At 39.2% G+C, this 20767-nt stretch overlaps 1 protein-coding gene across 1 annotated transcript; it reads right to left on the bottom strand.

Annotated features, from left to right (window-relative positions):
- Positions 1-120: 120 nt before the first annotated feature.
- On the bottom strand, positions 121-20296 carry sycp2 (synaptonemal complex protein 2). The gene is made up of 45 exons (XM_069689177.1): positions 20273-20296; positions 20014-20154; positions 19782-19928; positions 19610-19705; positions 19504-19528; positions 19004-19089; positions 18804-18898; positions 18679-18713; positions 18421-18563; positions 18242-18294; positions 17882-17927; positions 17556-17660; positions 17363-17423; positions 16909-17057; positions 16607-16663; positions 16186-16272; positions 15210-15315; positions 14330-14454; positions 14085-14135; positions 13290-13350; positions 13135-13180; positions 11740-11819; positions 11210-11643; positions 10974-11101; positions 10830-10866; positions 10652-10722; positions 10516-10561; positions 10372-10415; positions 10229-10289; positions 9887-10052; positions 9718-9782; positions 9445-9624; positions 8606-8737; positions 8001-8129; positions 7271-7424; positions 6267-6568; positions 4761-5021; positions 4549-4600; positions 4264-4392; positions 3171-3361; positions 2822-2916; positions 2068-2167; positions 1820-1878; positions 593-671; positions 121-318 (listed from the first exon to the last, which is right to left on the bottom strand). Exons 1-45 carry the CDS (start codon positions 20294-20296, stop codon positions 121-123), a joined length of 4932 nt encoding a protein of 1643 aa, XP_069545278.1.
- Positions 20297-20767: the final 471 nt, after the last annotated feature.

Here is a 20767-nt window from a genome sequence, read left to right as displayed (position 1 = left end):
ACACTCTGGATCTCCCCTTCTTGCTACAGACGGCACACAAGCACAAAGAAACAACCAGGACAGACAATTTAAAATGTTACACAACATAGTCTGAGTCATAAATTCTTCCAATACTGGATGTCACGTAAAGGCTTTCAGAGGAGAATTTTTCTCTTGACAGAGTGAAGGACACAACTTAAAGCCAGACAGAAAGCCAGACCGAATGTTCTGCTTTGTTCCATGCTGAAGCGCCACCTGTGCTAAACACCTGTGTTTACTCACCATCTCACTGAGGAGTCTGTCCTGAACCGACTTCATGTCTTTTCTTATCAGGCCCATCTGAAATCAGCAGGTAGAGCAGCGTGGTATTAGCGGTGTTAACACAGTACATGACACAGTCAGGACAAGCAAGGGGTGAGACAGATGAGATAAGAAAAATGTTATAAAGGCCACTCAGCGAAAAATTACCGGACAGATTGACTGCTTGACAGGATGAGGTGACATGTCCTACTTTTGGTTTGGATTTAAACAGCCAACTGGTCTCTCACACTTCAGCAACACAATGAAGCGCATATTAGATGTCAACTGTGAAGTTTAGGCCGGAGGGTCTGACCTGGGATGTGAATATTCTCTTCTCAAACTCCACACTGTGACACATGTTGCTCTGGAGGGCCCTCTTCAGGGTCTCGTTTCTGGAGGAAAGGAAACAGACAGTCACGCAACCACATGAAGGGGAGACACACAAGCTGGAAGTAAAGAAAAAATGCAAATATACTGTGTAAACCCACAGAGGAAATAAATACTGAATGCATAGTTTCTACAACAGCACTTAGTGTGGTTCACTTGACACAGTGACAGTATTTAAATGGTTTAAAGAAGTGACTTTTCGAGAAGTTGTATTTGATTTCCTTTACATGTTTTTCATGGTACGTCTCAACACTTCAAAGGATGTCAGGGATTCAGAATCAAAACATTTTTTTTTTTTTTTTAACAATAAATGATGAAGCAGAAAGCTTGAAGTCTATAATATAAACCTGTGTGAACATGAATCTGAAAAATTCGAAGCATTTACGTGACCATCATCTCAACCGCTCTGGATGAAACTACTGAGTAAGATGAGAAAGAACTGACCACTGACAAAATATGGTGAAAGTGTTTGCCAGAACAGACAACAGTCCCTCTCTGTAATTATGTGGCTAAATGAAGCCTCAGCTCGCCCATTCAACACATCACCTCTCAGAATGTGATGCTTTTCAGAAGCGGGAAGTCGCACTCACAAGGACAGAGAGGGAACAACCAACGGAGTCAACTCAACAACAGCACATTTTAAACAAAGTCAGGCGTAATAGAGGGGCTGATAGGAGTTACTCTTGAGCTTGTCAAGTGAAGAACTAATGATGAAATGCTGATTTTATAACCAGCCCCACAGAAGAGGACCCTCATTGGATCACATGTGCTAATTAGAGCACGAAGAGGGTGACTCATGTTGATGCATTTGGATGCTTTATATACATATTTGGGTGCTGGCGGGATAACCGTAGGGGACTGTTTGCTCCCTAAACATCACTAACCCAGCTTAGTAACACAAAGTAAAGACTACATCCCTCCAAAAAAAAACAGCTTGTGCTGTAGGGTGCATATTTAGTTTATGATAAGCTCGAGGAAAAAAAACGTATTTTCCAGTCCTACTTTTTAATCCTTGTTCTACAGAATAAACAAGTGTGTTATTCAATATTTGGGTTTCAGCCTGTGGGGACTACAATGATCAAAGTGAGGCCCTAACAACGCTGCTCTTTCATTGCTCACACAAACACACACACACACACAGCCTAAATTTCACCTCCTGGTTTCCTGCTTCTGGTAAGAATGGAACGCTATGGTCTGCTTTTTCCAGTGAATCTGTGAAAGAACAATGGTCAGATGCTGGTCAAATGAACAACACGTCATATTAAGTGGCGGTTTAGTCTCACAGAAAAGTGTAGAGAGAGAGATCTTGTTGTTTCTCTCCCAAAATGTTACAGCATGTGTGTCTGTGTGTGAGAGAGACAGAAGAGAATGCAGGAGACAGAAAGAGTCAGAGTGACCTACAGTGAAGTCTTTCTCCATGCTTTTCAGCACTGTGTCACCCTGCTCCAATTTGTGGATCTCTTCCAACAAGACCTCCTTAACCTTTTCAATCATCTCAGTCCTGTACACAGCAGAGAAGATTACTGGGTGAAAAATAAATCTAAAATGACGTGCAAAACATAGACTGTATTTACTGGAAAACAACACTGTACAGATGGAAAACATAAAAAAATACAAAGTTTTACTAATTGAGTAAACTACAGTGAACTGCTTTAGAAAAGTAAGGAACGGCTTCCTACTTGTTTTTTTGACATTAGAAGTAAAAAAAAAAAAAAGCCATCAAATTAAGTTATATCTTTGTGGTAATAAATGCTGAATTTGCACATTAATTGTATAATCATCAGTAACCGTGAGTAACCTTTCTGCAGGTATCTCTCGTCTCTGGAGCTGCATGTTTCTGATCTGGAGTTACTGACCCCACTAACCTGCCTAGTGTTTATTCTTTATTGTCTCTATGCTGTTCTTTTCTTTCCCCGCTCACCCCAACCAGTCGAGGCAGATGGTTGCCGACCTCTAAGCCTGGTTATGTTTAAGGTTTTTCTTCCTTACTGTCGCTCATGTGAGAATTGCTGGGTTCTTCTCTATAATGTTTTAAGGTCTTGACCTTCGTATTTAAAGCACAGTGAGGCAATAAAATTGAATTGAACTACATATGACCACTGAACAGAAAGGTTAGCTTCATGGTTTGTTTCCAACACACGTTGTACATACTAACCTGTTTTTGGTAACTTGCACATTAATGGAGGAGACGTGCTGCTGCATGGTCTTCAAAGACTGCTTGTTGTAAACCTCTATTATCTTAGAACGGTTCTGAACACAAACACATGTGGTGGCATTTAACGACAGTTCAGAAGCTCAGAATTTCATAATTATTAGTGTTCAAGACAAGTCATGAGAATAGACTACGTCTAAAACATTTTCAGTGCTTTCTTAAACACACGTGTTTAACATGTCTAAAATAAATCAAACTGTTTCATTAACAAGGCAGCAACGTAATGTAAAGTATTAAAGAAAGTGTTGCCCTGTTGACTTTATAAATGTGTGTTTTTGTATGAATGTCTAACCTGGAACTTCTTATGTAGCTCAGAGCTCATATGCTGACCCAGGTTATTTGGGTTTACAGTCATTTCTCTCAACTCTAAATCCTCATCCCTGTCCATGTCTCCGTCCACCACTTCTGCCTCCCAGTGGCTGGAGCTCATGCGAGAGGAAGACATCACCTGGCTCAACTCCTCCAGAGCAGACGCTTCTGCGACTGTGGGTAACAGAGGGTCCAGTGATTAGAGAGTATCAGAAGGGCTCGACTCACATCTTAACAAGTTGTATCATAAAATTTTTTTTTTTTAAAAACAGTTTTGGCTGTGCTTCAATAAATATTTTCGCTTTGTATACCATCCAATACACAAAAATGTAAAGCACATCGAATTGTAACAATATCTTTTGTTCTGGTATAAGTTGACTTTGAACTTTTTTGTGATTTTTAATGGTTAAAAAAAAACAACAACACAAAACATCAAAAGATCTGTTCCCTGCCAAATCACTCTGAATCTCATGTTGGGTAAAAACAGAGGAAAAGGGTACCTGCGCCATGACTTGTGTCTTTTACAGTCTTATTCTTGGTATTTTTATTTTCTTCTGATATTTTCTTGGTAATTTTAAAAGTTCTATCCTTTGGCCTGCTTTCTTTGTTGTCCTCGTCCTTTAAACTACTTTTCTTTCCCCAGCAGTGGGCCTGACCATGAATCTGCTTGCTGAAATAACAAGGAAATGTGTGTATTACCCTACGGAGAGGCGAAACATTATTTAGTACTCATGTTTCAGTACGTAAAAGTACATTTAAGGACCTATGTATTGGATTACTTGTGTAGTATATAAATGATCAGTTCAGGCATCAGATCATAGGATCCAGTTGACCTTAATTATAGAATATTACACTAAAAATTCAAACCAACAAAACTTCTTTGTTTGTTTATGAAAATGATGGCACACAGTCACCATGTATTTTAAAATCTGACATGATGGCATTCATAATAGTTTGTGTGATTGATGCCGGTGTTTTTAGGCTCTGGATAGGGTTTCTGGGTCGGTGTTATTCCATCCAGAGTACTTTTTCTTGACTTAATATACTATTAAATTTGTACAATTAATATGTCTTACAGGACTTAAACAATTTCCTTGGCTTCATCCGAGGAGAACGCTGCCTTCTCATCTTGCTTTTCTTCCTCTCCTCCTTCTCATCTTCCTCAGAATTGCTGGACAAAGAGATGTGGCGCTTGCGACGGGGTCCTGCAATAAGAATTTCATTTTAAAATACTTTACATGTTGTGCCACTTCATCTTCACTCTAAGATTTCTTCTAAAACAGACCTCGCTTGGGGGTTAAGATTTCAGTAAGTAGGACATCCAGGCCCAAAGAGCAAGATGAACACAACAGATATTTTACCTGAGACATGACGCTGTTCAAGTGTCAGGTCTCGGTCTGGAAGTGGTGATTTCTGTCAGGATGGACAGTAATGTGTTAGCTGTTTGTTTGATGGCTACGTCTATTTGAAAACCACATTTCAGGAACCAGTTAGTGCTTTTCAGTGCTCCCATCTATCCAAACAGTCATAATAATGCAACCATAAAGAATAAAGTGCAGTAAAGAGCTCCCACCTCTGTTGTACAAGACCCAGCAGAGCGGCTGTCCTTAACTCTTCTACTGAGTACGGATGACTTAGTGGATGACTGGCTGAGTGAAACCCGGGATACTGAAGACACTTTACTGGAGACAGAGTGGCGACTGTGGTTAATGGTGTCTTCAGGGAATGGTGACTGAGGAGAGGGCACGGGTGGCTTGTCCAGTTCAAGGAATGTGGATGTCAACAGGGGCCGAGTGGACAGAGACGAAGCAGACTTAGCTGATGATAGGTGCTGCTGGACCAGACAAATAAAAGATTGGAGGGGTAAAGAAAGGAAAGAAAAATTAGGGACAAGAAGAAATATGGCAACTCATTTAGTGGTTGTCTAATCACCATGTCTGCCATGAATTAGTGACAGTAAATTACATTTTCCACAATGAATTGAGAATCTCAGATGAAGGGAGACAGTGCTATTATATGCTCTGACTGCAGTTAAATAGGTCATTTCAATCATACTACTCATCTGGTCAGAACATCATCTGCAATTTCAACATTTTCTATATAATTACATGATGTACATATCATAAAATCTTTCAAATGGCTTGGTTAAACCCAATTCATCTCGCTTTACCCCGAACAACTGTTAGCAGTTGAGGGTTCAGCAGTTTAAGAGTCTTTCTGTCTGAAGCTGCCTAAATAGAGATCCTGAAACCTTAGGAAATGGTTGTTGAGTGAGTGAAGTGTTCCGGCGTCACGTTCTCTACCCACATGTTCTCGGCTGGTCTGGGACTTTCGACCAGCGATGCTTAGGTCGCAGACCTACTTTCTTAAATTCTAGGTTGCGGGTAAGACGGCCTTCAGTCATCTAATAATTCACACAACCGTTCATGTTACTCCAGTTGATTCTCACATGCCTGTCGGGTGACGTCAATGACTTCTCTGTAGAGTAAAGGTGTGCGAATAACTCAAAGATGCTAAATACCACAGAACTTCCCACTGCTCATCAAAACTGATGAAGACTCTGACATGAGATGTTAAAACATCTTTAAGATGAAGTGAGTTCAGTTGCATCTGAAAACTAAAATGTATTCTTGAAAAGACTGCACATATGCAGTACCGTTAAAAAGTTTCAAGCACTTATGAAAAGTGCTGTGAAGTGAGGATTCTTTCAAAAACAATTCAATGATTTCTTATTTAAAACAAGGTACATTAAGGCAAAACGATAAAGCAAATCAATATTTGGCCTGACCACACTTGCAATCGACTACCTACTTAGTTTATTTAACACCTACAAATATTTCTCAGGTATATTTCACTATCTGCTAATGGAATCTTTGGAAATCTAAGACCTTCTACTATCTTTTAACACAAATACAAAAGATATCAAATGACAAAAACATTTTTATGCGACATCTAAAATGCCTGCCTTTGCACAGTACTGTATATCGTCAGGGTGAATGGGGAGCATGTATTATCCTACACTGAATGTCATCCTAACCCTTGACACAGAATCCATGAGCGTGACATAAAGGTGATGTACCTCGGCTGCACTCGGCCCATTGAGGGGACTGGGCGGGGGGGTTTGACCTCTCAGTAAAGGCAGGGAGGGCACAGACCGGATGGACCGAGTCTTGGATGAGATGCGTTTCTTTTCTGCACTGTAGAAAGTGGAGGGCTTGCAGTTGCCTTTACTGCTGACTGCAGAGCGAGGTTTGGGTAGCAGCAGGATCGGCAAAGGGGTGTCCTGACAGGGAGGGTCAGGGGAGGCAGGGAGTGGGGATCCCCGCGGGGTGAGGAGAGGGGAGAGAGTAGAACTCAAGGTCGGGGCTGACCTCTCGGCAGCTGTGAGGGTCCAAAATAAGCACAGATGTTCAAACAGCTGGCTTCAGAAGTTGGACAGAGAGCAGAAGGTCATTATGTACATGCTTTTCTACATATCACTTTACAGCTAAGAGGTTGGAGAGCAAAAGGGTTCTTTATGTAACACTTTTTTTTGAGTAAAAATGCATCTTGCGCAGCCACACAGTTTGCACAAATAAATGCTTTATATAAAATGCGTTCAACATTTTTGGTTTTGGGTAAAGGATATTCTTTTGAACCTGAACCGTGTCAGGTGGGACAAGTTCAAATCCTCTTTTCATCTTCGAGAGATAATATATATTTCAACACGGCTCCAGCCACAGCCTGTGCCACATGAGGACTTCACTGACTGAAGTCAGGCCCTGCACCCGCCTGAATAAATCTCAGAAAGTAAGTGCCTGTGAATTAGGCACACTTAACCCCTCGAGCTGGTTAAATTAATTTGCAGTGTTGCCCTACATTGTGAAAATAACAGATTATCTTGACAATACTGTCACTGACGGGAAACAATTTTTGTCAGCCGAGTGCCAAAAGGGGCTATTAAGTAACGCATGTGGCCACAGTGATGGAGTTGAACCATTTGATCAACATGAAACATTTAACAGACATGAATTGATGTCAAAGGAGTCAAATGACTGTTATCTAACTCTTGATGCGGGTGAGTGGCTCTCTGCAGAATCTTACATCTCATGGTCTCGATGAAAGGAGGGGATGGACAGAAAGAGGTCTGGCACGCAGCCCAGGAATCCTTCAAAGCACTCATCTGTACTTGAGCAGTCGTGACACTTTTCTTATTCAACGTCGAAGTGTCTTGAAGAACATTCTCAGGTCTTTTCTGCTGAAAAATTGCAATTCTGTTATGAAGATCTGTGCACATGAAACTCATTCAGAAACACACCACACAAGTGTAGGCTTCAAAAACATGTCTTATGTGCAGCTTAACATAAAATATATCTTTTGTCCTTGGATATAAAATGAGAGACAGGATGCTGTATGTAAATATGGCTAATTGCTTTCCCGAAATGGCTTTAAGAATGTTTCTAACTGGGAGCAATAATTATAAAGTGGTCATTCATAAATGTCATAATTTTGACAGACCAGCACAATTCATTCAGTTAGATCCGCTACAAACAGTATATTCTTTTTAAATCTATCTGAATGGACATGTTAACATGCACTTACATTTGTGCTTTGACAATAGGCTGTCAGAATCTACTAAGATGTAAATCTGTCAGTTGCCCTATATATCATTTTATATATTTTTTCTGTGGAGGATTTAATGAGAATTTTTCGAATGGGACCATGATAAGTCAATCATTACAATAAACTATTCTCAGCTAATGAACTTAATTCACAGTCTGATGGAATTCTAAATTTAAGCTAGAAACTCCTGGATAGAAGGCTGGACTCCCACCTTGAGACCAGATGGCGTTTTCGTATCTGACTGGATGTTGCTGTCCCGTGTCCTGTCAGTGGATTGCTCAGCGAAGGTGTTTTTTCTCTTTACTTTTGGCACTTCTAAAAAGGGCTTCTTACTCTTCCCCTGCTGGTCAACAAAATACTGCAACTGTCTACTACTACAACAACTGTGGTGTTATTTCATGCAGCAAACAACACAATCAGCAACTAATTAGTCTTGTATATTCTAGAGAGATCAGTAGCAGGAATGATTTTCAGATTGCGTGATTTTGTTTCAAAAACAGTGATTAGTTGGACATTAGTTAGAGCAGTTTTATTCACATTTCTGTTAGTTCTGAATGGATGTTACCTAATGCATGTTTACTAGCGACAATTTTTAAAACAAATATAATTATCAAATGCCAGTTCTTAAAAAATGCCTGTTTGGTACACTGTACACTGCTATGGTCCCACAACACATATGGAAACAGAGCCTAAGATTAGTCAAATTACTGCAAGTCCCCAACGAAGTGTGAGCAAAGTGTGTGTCTTCTTATGTAGAGATGAGATGCACATCATTTTATCAGGATAACAAAAACAAATGAACACAGTGGCCTCTACCTTGGAAGTGCGTGGCTTCTCCGATACAGACTCTGACTCCAGCTTCTTTGAACTTTTGGTTGTTTGTTTGCTGAAGGTCTTTTTTTGCTTCATTTTTTCCTCAGTATTCTCCAAATAATCAGTCACAGTGTACTATTTTTAAGGGACAAAAACAGCTTTATGTTACTCTATTTGCAGCTGTACTACAGAAAATCAATCCCACAAGTGTTTGTGTACCATGTCCTACGGATATGGAAACTGCCCGAGCTAAATTCTGATGTATAATACTTTATTAAAAACTAGACCTTGAATTGCAACTGCGAGTGTTTGTAATTTCAGATTTTTGGCTTTAAAACAAGTAATATCTAAGATATATGTATTATTAATTTTAATGAATTGTTACTCAAGTAGTTTATTTAAATACAGATACAAGTTTTCATCAAGGCGTTTTTTGTGTGTGTGTTTAAGTGAGAAATAAAGTTTGTGAGTGTCAAAAAGACGAGAACTGACTGTGAAAACAAACATTTCATAAAGTGTTTGGAGCCATGATTCAGTTTGACTTGTTGAAATGTTTGTAAAGCCTGTAACTGACTGTAATGGCTCTAATGGATGTCTGCTCCTTTGTAATGTTAACTTTGTACACAATAATATGCATCATAACTTTAATCAACTGAATATCAAAATGGTAATTTGGTCTGGGCAGATGCACAATACTTTATGAGATAGATATTGGACTAAAAGCTTTGTGCTAGGACAAACCTAGCCATATAGGTGTGTATTTATTCAGCAGTGTTTTAAAAAAAAAAAAAGGACAAATGTATGTTTTAAAAAAATAACAAGAAAATAAAGGAGTCTTTTGCCTTAGGAGTAGGCAGCTTCTCTGGTTCTGACTGGCTGTCATCAGTATCTGGCACCCTGTAGCTTTTGGCAGAGATGGCTGCAGCTCTCTTGGGCCTCTTGCCAGCTGCATGTGGTCTGCTGGGTGCTGCTGCTGCTGCTTTCTTTGGCTGACCCACTGCCTTCTTCAAATAGGGCTTCTTCTGATACAACAATGACACACTGTGGCTAACTGGGATAGTGCATCACTGGCATATAAGCATATTATTTATAAACAAACAATAAAACGTCTTTACCTTACTGGGCTTATCATTGGCCATTACAGCTTTTGCAGAGAGAGGGAAGAAATCCGGGGATTCGTCTGCAATGAAAGACAACACATTGTATGCATTGGATTGCTAACATCTTTAAATAACTGTATTTACATGATGTCTTTAGCCTTTATGTGTGGTTTTAACGGCTTACATGAAGTATGAGGTGGCACAGCTTTAGGTTGGACGGGTGCCTGCCTGGAGTATTCGTAAATTTTAGGTTTGGCCTTCCTGTTTGATTCTCTCAGCCAGCTGACTTCTGTCATGGCATTGTCAGTGTCTGTGTCACTGAACAGATGCTTTTTCACATATCGCTTGTTCTGCAACACACAAAGGTAGCAGAGGAAAGATAAATCTGACAGAGCAACAGATCTGTGCTTTTCTACAGAAGCACATCATGCAGCAAGTAAACATACATGTTCCTACAGACAAAGAGAGACATGCAAATGTTCTTTTAACGTCTCTAATAAAACACTTTAGTAGAATGAAAGCATACTTTTGCTGCAGGTTGATCTGTCTTGGTTGTGCTGATGAGTACTGAGGAGCTGTCGATACCACTGTCAAACAATATGCGAGTTTGATTTTATACGATGTCGTGATAAAGAATTTCAATGGCTGTATTCTACTGGCTGACCCTACCTGCTCAATATGGCAGATGTGTTTGTGAAGGTTTTGTTAGACCCCTAAAGTGCAATAAAAGAGACTTTAAACACTAGTGGCATTCTAAAGAGTCAGGTATAATACATCCAAATATATGAAATAACCAACATTAGTAATATTTACCCCAATACTCATCGGTGCATCAATATTGAATGAAAAAATGTCTCCTCTGTACAACAGAAAACAAGGCATTAAATACGTTTAAAAATACACCGAAAGAATTGACTTCTCCAAATGTCTTATAACTGACGTATATTACCTCTTCCTGACAGACTTTGTTGTGGCTTTGATGTGAGCTTCTATTTGGCATACAGCTCCAGATATTTGTCTCTATAGTGAATAAAGATCATCTTAAGTAAAACAATCAGGGCCAAAGTAAGTAAGGTTTAATACGACTCAAGCCAAGATAAGACGCAAATCAAGGTCTGATTACTTACTTTACCAGTTGATTGCCAGCTCATATTGAAGACTGGCCTAGTGCAGAAACACAACAAAAATTGCACTTTTACACAAGCAGAGCATGAGATTTTTTTCATTTACTAGAGGAAAAAAAATAAAAATTGCAAGCCCTACATTTTTACCTGTTGACAAGAGGAGGAATCCAGTTCCGAGGGGTATTTTCTGCATTGCGTTTTTCGGTAGAACAGGTGCTCATCTCATAATGGCTGGAGATGAGCTTCACCATGCTGCCTGTAACTTCTGCATCTCTCTGAGTGGAGACAGTAGAAGTAGTAAGAATGACATGAAACAATCATTATAAAAACAAAAGTGGGAATAGACATCAACTTAAGCTGCATACATTTTACAGAATTCAAACCTTTTCTTTGTGTGAAAGGGTCCTCTTAGTTTCAACCTTTACGTTTGGTGGTTTCATCTCCTGACGAGATTTGGTTGTTGAGATCTTGCCTGAAGCTTTGACTGGAACAGCATTTTCCTCCATTAATGTCTGGCCTTTCCTCTTCCCTTTAGCATGCCTCAGGGCCTGCTGCACATTGGGAGTACACAACGACAAAACTGACTGGTCTCCAGTGCTCCGGTCTTTAGAGCCTCTTCTGATATCAGACATTTCTCTCTGGGATGCAGCCGGCTCCTGGGGTGCAGGGTCTTGGTTCCTCTCACTGAGGACCTGCTGCAGGCGCTCGGTCAGTTCAATATGGAGCTGCTTTTGGCAAATGCTCGAGTCTGAAACTGACCATTTCTTTGCTGAGGACTGGCGGGACTCCTGCTGTCCTGCTATACTTGAACGAGGCGCTACAGTAAAAAAAAAAAAAAAAAAATTCAAAACAAAATTAAAGTTGAAATACTTTATAGAAATTATTTAACATATTGAATGTCTTCTTTAATTACCAGGTCTTGGCAGAGAGCTGATTTTCTGTGTGGGCATCACCACCATTTCAGAAACTGAGAACTTGCTCCAGCAAGAGGATCTGTAAGGTTAACATATTTAGATATACTCTATATACTTACATATTTAGATATACTCTATATACACTTAGGGCCTGATTTACTAAAGGTTTGTGTATGTAAAATCATGCGCAAACTCCACACCACCCGCAAACAAATGTCCTAGTAGATTTACTAACGACGTGCAGTGAGGATTGCGTCTTTCAAATGTGAAATTTAACACGTCGTCCATTTTGCGTGTTTGCCTTCATGCATATGTAATATTGGACGTTTCTGCTTGAAGGTGCAACATACTGGGAGGGAACATGCAAATAGAACAATTTAGCACCTGTAAAGATATTTACTGAACCTGAAAGTAGAAACAGGAGAAGTGATTACTTGTGTATTTTAGTACCACTGAAAGGAACGTGCTAATCAGATGCGCAAATCTGGAGAGACGGCTGCTCTTATTATTGTGGTGAGAAGGAGACGCAGGGAAACTAAAGATACGTAGAGAACGTGGTTTTACACCCGGGGAAACATTTTTGAGACGTCAGAGAGAAAGATTATTCAGATATATCGTTTGTCCAGTGATGACACTTCTGAGTTATTGAATGAACTGAATGATGATTGACAGCCAACAACAAGTAGGAGCCATTAAATACCAGCAATTAAAAAACTTCTTACGACTCAGCATTGTCCTGCGTCTGGATCATTCCAGCATAACGCTGCTTGGATATCCCACCCAGTCCCGTTATTCAGGTGTGCTGTCACAGGTCCTGAATGTGTCCCGCAGAATTCACAGGTAGCTTCATCAGGTTCACGAACACTCGCGAGGCACTGAATGAAAAGTCACCTGCTCATCACAGAAAGAGCTGGCCCTGCTGGTCGGTGTTTGTTAGAGGATCTCATCCACCGTCCCTCCTGCTTTATGGCCGACGTTTTATTATTAAGCCTTTTTTTTCACCTTTCTGTTTTCCCACAGTTTGACTTTCTTGCTGATAATCTCCGTTCTGGCGTTTTGTTCTTGTTATATTTATATTTCTTAATTTCAATGGGATCAGATTTCCTTTTTCCTTTTGCGGTCGCTCTGTTTTCCATTGCTGGAATCACTTTAACACACACAAACCCCTCATTTAAATACAGCGATTTGCACCTGATTTCAATGACGCAATTACTCTTAGTAAATCACCCGCCAAACGGGTGCAAAAAAAGTGCAAACTTTTGGAAGGAACATGCAATTTAGTACCCTTTATTTGAGATCTTAATAAATCAGGCCCATAACGTATACACACAAACATACAACACTCTGATGGCAGTAGGTCTGAAAACAGAGTGGAGGTTATTAACAGTACTTACGTGTTTCCCCCACTACTGGGTTGGGTGTCAGGCACAAAATTATGGTCTGGAAGTAAAAAGATCAGTGATGAATTCAAGTTCAATCTGAGAAGAATAACAGTGCAGCTGTATTTCTGAGCTACACTTAACTATAATTCAGAATAGCTATACAGTACCCTGAGACTTCTTTTCTTCCCCAGAAAGAACCATATGAACTGCTTCTGCCACTGGGATGTCCTGCAAGATGTGCAGAAAAACCAAATGTAACTGAGTGATACTTAACCTTTTAAGAACATACAACTTTTCTCTACAGCAACCCCCTCGAGTCGCGGACTAAAGTCATTACATTTTGTCAGTTGAATTAGTATCCTTATGTTGTATGTAGAGTTAAGGAGGAGCAACAGCATGACAGGCTGTAAACTATACAGATTCTGTCTTGTCTGAAAATAATCCAACCAATAAATGAATGCGATGGAAACAGAAGGATAACGGAGAACAGCCCAGCACCAGACAGCATGAGGCACGGTATATTTGACTCATATGTTGGCTGCTCTCTCATTCTCAGCTGTTAATGTCAGTGAAGTCAGCGAAACTACTTTTGAACAAAATCCTCTATTGCTGCCCACTGTAACTGACTCTTGAACTAACCGCACTTTCAGCAGCCCAACAGGAGACATCACAGGGACACACACCTTCTCTTACTAGGTAGAAATCAGGTGTTTTCACATCAGTGAACGTGAGCCAGAAGCAAAGATACACTTTTTTTTTTTTTTTTTTTAACATTATTAGGGTCTACGGTTATCGGATTTACTCTGAATAGTTAACCCATTAAATTACTAAGAAGAGTCAAAATCAATATTACTGTGTCCACAGTTCAGTTGTATCATACTCACATTTAATGAAAACAGTTCAGAAAGCAAAAGCATTTCTATTAACAGTAGTAGAGGAATGTTATTTACAGATGATTTTACCTTTTTGTGTTTGTCAACCTTTTTCTTGATGACCTGTTTGGCGGCTGCACTCTGTAGAGATTTATCACAGAGACAGATACCATAAAATCAAAGTAAAAAAAACAGCATCAACTTTTGCATTTTGCATACAATGGTGTCACATTTTGATTTTGCTGCTGAGTGACCAGTCAGGGCTTAAAATAGTGCACGGTATTTTGAGCACCTGTACCATGGTGGAATGCAGTATATTCCGTGTTGTGTCATACCTGCTCTTTCATGCCAGCTGCTTTTGTGCTGTCAAGGGTTGTACTATCACTGCAGGCCTTAACAGTTGCGTCACATGAACGAACCATCTCCAGAGAAGCCTTATCTTTGGCCGTGGCTGGAGTTCCTAGAAGGGAGAAAAAAACAATGTCGTAGTTGCATTTACATGCCTTGTTTTAATTTATCTTTAGTCACAATCCCCCCAAAAAGAAAGAGAGAATAAAGAAGCTTTTACGAAGGGAGGACGACCTGCCTGGAATGGTTTGGGCTACAAATTTGTGGATGTGAAAAGGAATAGACAGGACTTAATCAGTTAGAGAGATATGATCTCAAATACAGTCACAAACGATCTCAACTAAACCCAAAAGAAAGCAAACAAACACTCGGAATTCAGCCGTTGTTCCTTTATACAGTTTTCTCTCTCAACTAAACACTTTCCTGAAGTTTATGTGTCAACACAAAGGCATCAGACAAAACTGTCAAGAAAAAAAACAACTTTGTTTTTTTTTTTTTTGTTTGGTTTTTAGAGATAAAACTAGTTTAGCTCGCTCTCTATATAATACTTATTAAAGTATATAGTGGTTCCTCATGAACAGCTTCTTATTATCTTATAGGTTTAATGTATGATAATTGTTTGCAGATTGTAATACATGATGAAAGTAGTATTCATCAAAGAATAGGAGTGCGACAGAAACAAAATCTGTGATCCCATAGCAAGTAAGCTAAACTGTTTTAGTCCGTTTTATATCATTTAAGAATTTAAACCCTATTTACTTGAAACTTTTAGAGTTTTTAAGACTTCTAAGGAAATGTAATATAATAAAATTCATACAATTATACTGGAACTGGTATGAATTTTTGATACTTTGTGGCATCACCTACTTGACTGCATAACAGCGAGGGACCTGCTTCTATGCACAACTCCTCCTGAACTGCTGCTAATGAAGGTTGTGGACTCTGAAATCCTCTTCTTGGCTGGGGTCACCATCTGGATGGAAAAGCAGAATGCACATGGGAGTCTTTAGGGTGGCCTCAATAAATGGTCAATTTAAATGTGGTGCTAAAAAAATTCCATTAACAAGTATGTTACATCTAATACCTTCCACATGAAGCTAAAAGCATAGCATCATGTACAGAATAGAAATGAAGACATTCTACTGTCATGATGGATTAAATGTCTGCGATGTCACTAACTTCTTAGTCAGGCAATTGCTGGTCAGGAATTGAACATAAAATGTCAGGTTCCCTCTGAAGTCTCTACGCCCCCTACTGACTGATCGTAAGTACTGCAGGCGTCAGGTGTACAATTTTACAGAAAAATGGCAACAAACAGTTTGGACTTAGTGCATTATTTAATTGATGCCGCCACAACACAGAACGGTTCAGTGTAATAGTTACAAACTATATTCATCAACTGACCACAACTGGTTATCTTAACTGACTTCAGTTTGAGATAAATAAGTTTGTTTTCTCAAACTTCCTTTACTTCAAATGTTGGTTTGAAACTTTAATGCCTTTTAACAATTGTTTGTTTTCTTTTTAACAACCCACTGTTGACTCATATTTTGTAAGCATAAAACATAATGGTGTTAGTCACTACATTAACATACTCAATGAACAATTATGCAATAGTTATGCATCAAATTATACATAATAGTACACTATTATACATAATAGTATTATACATAATAGTGTAATACCTCAACAGACCTACAGTTATGTCTAAACATAAGTCTTTAAATGTATGTTTATGAGCAAAATGAACAGTAAAATACCACTGTCCCTGACAAACCTATGTGGAGTAAAGTGTACTACCTTTAAACATTTTAATTTAATGTACAATACAAAACTCTTTTACCTGTACAGGTGCAGCTGGAGCAGGCAAATGGTAGGGGGCAGTACTTCTCTCACCTTCACCTGGTGACACCTGGCTCTCTGGAACAACCTGGATGGTGTGTACACACACACACACACACACACACACACACACACACACACACACACACACACACACACACACACACACACACACACACACACACACACACACACACACACACACACACACAGTACTTTTTTTAAATGTTCAAAGTATGTCTGATACAATATAAACATGTAAACCTCATTACAAAGGCTCAACACCCACTGTAATGTCAACTTGCACCTTATCAATTTGATCTCTGGCATCCCAACTGTTGCCAATTTAATATACTGTGACGACACATTGATCACATTACAGCTGCATTTTGTAAGTATCACGTTAACAAACCAATGATTACCTGGGTGCAGTTCTCTGCCACAACAGTTTTAGCTGTAGTTTTCACTACAGATGTGCCCTGAGAGAAGGAGACACCTGTTAATGCAAATGTGCCATGCTCACAGTCTATACTGCTTCAAGCCAAAACATGAATGTGGTTGCTTCAAAACAAATGACTTTTTATGCTGCATTTCAATGTCATTATTGTACATCTTAATATATTTACTGGTCCTGCATGTATTGTGGTGAAACAAGAAAACCTAATAAATATTCCTATTAGTTGCAGTCAGTGAAGATAAAGTGAATAAGCCGTAGCGTCTTTACTTTGCTTTTGTTGTGTCCATAAATGTTACGAGCAGCCTGCAGGATGTCCAGGGAGGAGCTGAAACGAATGGTAAGACAGGAGCCCTCCACTGCACCAACAACCACCACCTCTGACATCTTTATCTGCAAGATTTTCCTCTTGCCCTCCTCTGCAGATTAAAAAAAAAAAAAACTGTTTGTATTGGACCACATACTTAAAAGACAAACCAGTCACATGCACATAAAAAGGTGACCTCTTCACAAAGTGCTCTTCATCAATCTGTTGTGCTCTTTTCCTGACTAAAGAAAGGACATAAAAGACACTAATGTATGCAAATGCATTTAACAAACAATTTTGTTGTGTTTTTCCATCTATCCTTGTATGGATGGATAAACATAATACACGACATACTGTATAAATGGGTTAACTTATGGAAATTAAACAGAAATGCAGGAGTCATTGTGCTTTGATTACCTGTAACCGTATAGCTTTGGACTTCATTCTCATTGATAGATATCGTTTCCCAGTGGCCCTCCTACATTAAGGGGAAATCACGCTTTGTAAGAGCTCTAACAGATGTTGACTGTTGACCTTCCACAAGACTTTGTTGGTATCAGCTGAATGTAAATGTTGCCGTTTGATTTGCACTTTAATGATCTTGAAGTACCTGCGCCTCCTCGTCAACCAAGGAGAAGTAAAAGGAGATGCTGCGGCTGCTGAGGTTGAAATCGATCCAGAATTCCTCAAGCTTTTCATCCGTGGGCATCAGCAGCTGGCAACATAACCACAAACCTTTCAACACTAACAGTAAATGATGAAGTGTGACATGATCAAAATTTAGAGCTCTTAATTGCACTAACAAGGTAAAGGCTTTTTGATAACAATCTGTTGTTTTTGCTCCTATGCAAATTTGGATATTCAATCATGCAGTAGTTTGAAATTGAGGTTTTGTCAAAAATCTATTAGAAGCATTGAAATCCAGTTAATACTGACCTCATATTTGTCCAGATATACTTCCAAACAAGGGTAAGAATACACTCTACAGTACAGAGAAGACACTATTATTCAGTTGTTAAGAGTCATCGACAATGTCTGTGAACCCTTCTTTGGTTGCAAACGGCCAAATCCTGTTTATATTAAGAGAGTTTAAAGTAACATTATATTCCAGATGAATTGGCCCAGAGTTACAAAAATATTTATCCTGTAAGTGACCTATGACCAACACTGTTATTCTTATACATTCTCTAGAGTGAATAACAGTTTAATGCAAATCTTCTTCTTTTGAATGATAACCCTAAAGACCCATCGAGTCCTCCAGGCCGTGTCTTAGAAAGCACTGAGCTATGTGTCTACCTTCTCCTGTCTCCCTGCATCCCGTTCACCATATTGAGAAAACTGCGACAAGCCTGAAATCACAAAAATGCACATTCATGTGTATGAAATCAGTTTCGTATGATTTAAATAAATTGTCACAGTGGTAGATGAAAATGTAAATGCAAATGACAAAATGAACTGAAGTTGTCTCCTTTTACCGTCTCAAACTCAGAATCACGGATCTTGGCAAAGGCAGTGGCCACATGCCCCATGCTGAACCACCGATCTGCCTGCTTCTTCCTCTGGTCAGGGGTGGCCATTCTGCACAACGCCTCCATCAGGGATGACTGCAAGTCATAATCTGACGAAGAAAACATGTTGTACATTTTTGTATCTATTCCTGGTTCCGTGTGATGAGAGACTGCACTGCTCATAATTAAAAAAAAAAAATATATATATATATATAAAAAACTTACCACCACCCTCCATTATTTGACCAGCCAGTTTGATCCTATAGAAAAAGAAGCAAATGTTCAAGAGTGTATGGGATATGGTAAACATGAGTCCTAACGATGCGTACCATGAAGAAATTATAACTTACATGATATCTGAGGCATCCTGGGATGTTAGGAGCTTCTTGTCTTTCTTAAGCTCCACAGGGACTTTGTCGAGAATTAAGTTAAATTTACGAATTGCCTGTTATAACATTATGAGGACATTAATTAATAAGCAAACACCTCCGTCTCTCAGACTCAATTCTACTAAAAAAACAACAACATAGGATTTAAAAATATTTCAAACCTCTTTTTGGATCAGGGTGTAGATTCTGGGGTCTACCGCCAATTGACCGACAGGATACAGGAAGGACTCAGTGATTTTGTATGTTCCTGCAAAAAACATGTGGCAGCAAAACCGTTTAAGAGACTATGTTTTTTTTTTCTTATATACTGAGGATCATCATGAAATTGTTCAAACATCTTGATAAATTAGCTTGCACCTAAATTTGTTCCTTCAAACACAAATACGTCCAAAAAAATAAGATCACCTGAATTGATAGTCGCCCAACACAATAAAAATGACTTTTTATTTTTTTATTTTGCAATACCATGAGAAGAATCTAACGATTGCTCCGGCCGTGAAACAAACAAGGAAATTCAAGAAATACTCTACCTTTAAGATTACATTCTTTTCAAACACATGTTCGTTTAAATTTCCATCTGGGTGCTAAAAAGTAATAACTGAAGACCAAACACATACTGAGGATGTGATTCAAATAAAGACATGCAGGCTACAAACCATACCCTCTTTGCAGGCTTCATGAATTGCCTGTAAATGAAAGAAAAGAAATTAGGGACACTTAACATGTTGTATTATGCAAGGTGTGTTTACCGTCAAATACTAGCTCACCATTAAGGCATTTAAGAAGTCCTCTGCTAGGGTGAACAAAGTCTCATCCCACTGCAGGCCGCACTGGATCCACAGCTGCCTGCACTTCTCAAACCACTGCGCCATGTGAACAAAAACAGGTTGAATCAACTAAGTATTTAATTACATTCAGCACACATATTACAGTACGTACACTGTGTATACTCATCTTTTTGATCAGGCCTTGAGCCATTAACCCTGCGAGTCCTTGACCACCACCGGGTAGTTTTAGGCATTTCCCACACTTGTAGAGGCTGACAAGACCCAGACTGGCAGATTTGGGATCTTTTTTATCCAAACTCTAAACGATATGAACACACTTTCATTGAATCCACAAAGAACTGACATTCATGGTGTGTCGGCGAGTGTGCTCGGCTTCATCTTACCCGGCCGATGACTTTATCCAGTTTGGTGAGAAACTGTTGGGAACATTTCATTGGGGTCTCCTCACGTATGTCCCTCTGCAAGAATACATCCAGTGCTTGGACATCCCGACTCTTTAACACCTCATCGATGACATTCTCCAACTGCCCATGAAAAAGGGTTTACTAGTTTATTTCTTGCCAGTATTTCAACAAACAAACAAACAAAAAAAAAAAAAACATGTAAGTATTGATGTAAGCTGAGGTGTAAAAAGCCATTCACCTGTGCGCTCTGACCCGATGCCATCTTTACCTCCGAGGAAATGTTTACGACCACTTAACTTGTGCTCTCTTCAAAAAAATAACTGCGAAGGACAACTGCAAACATAAACCTACCAGTTATAAAGCGACTTGAACAGTCAGTAGCCTCTAGTACAGGCAAAAGCTCAGTTATTTGTGAACTTTAATGAGGCGATCTTAAATCAAAAACCGATGTCGGGTGGACACGTGATACGTGAAACGTTAGTGAGATGATGTCCGTTAACTTTCTGTTGACGAGATTAACGTGTATCTGTGAACACTATTAACAAAAATAAAAAAATAAAATCCTGTTTTAGATGATTCACGTCATTAACGTTGTACATAAAGTCAAACTTAAACTCAACACTTTCTAACTTAACTGACGTTCAAACTTACGTCGTAACAAGAACGTACCTGCCCGCTAATTGTAGCTTAACCTCTTAGCGAACAACAATTTCCGACAATAGCTGTAAGCGAG

The sequence above is a fragment of the Brachyistius frenatus genome, unplaced genomic scaffold (assembly GCF_029030835.1).
Source record: "Brachyistius frenatus isolate BFR_SWC_R1_liver_20210118 unplaced genomic scaffold, ASM2903083v1 Contig_6, whole genome shotgun sequence".
Taxonomy (NCBI): domain Eukaryota; kingdom Metazoa; phylum Chordata; class Actinopteri; family Embiotocidae; genus Brachyistius; species Brachyistius frenatus.
Note: the sequence above shows the minus strand (reverse complement) of the source record. Positions and strands in the feature narration are given on the sequence as shown.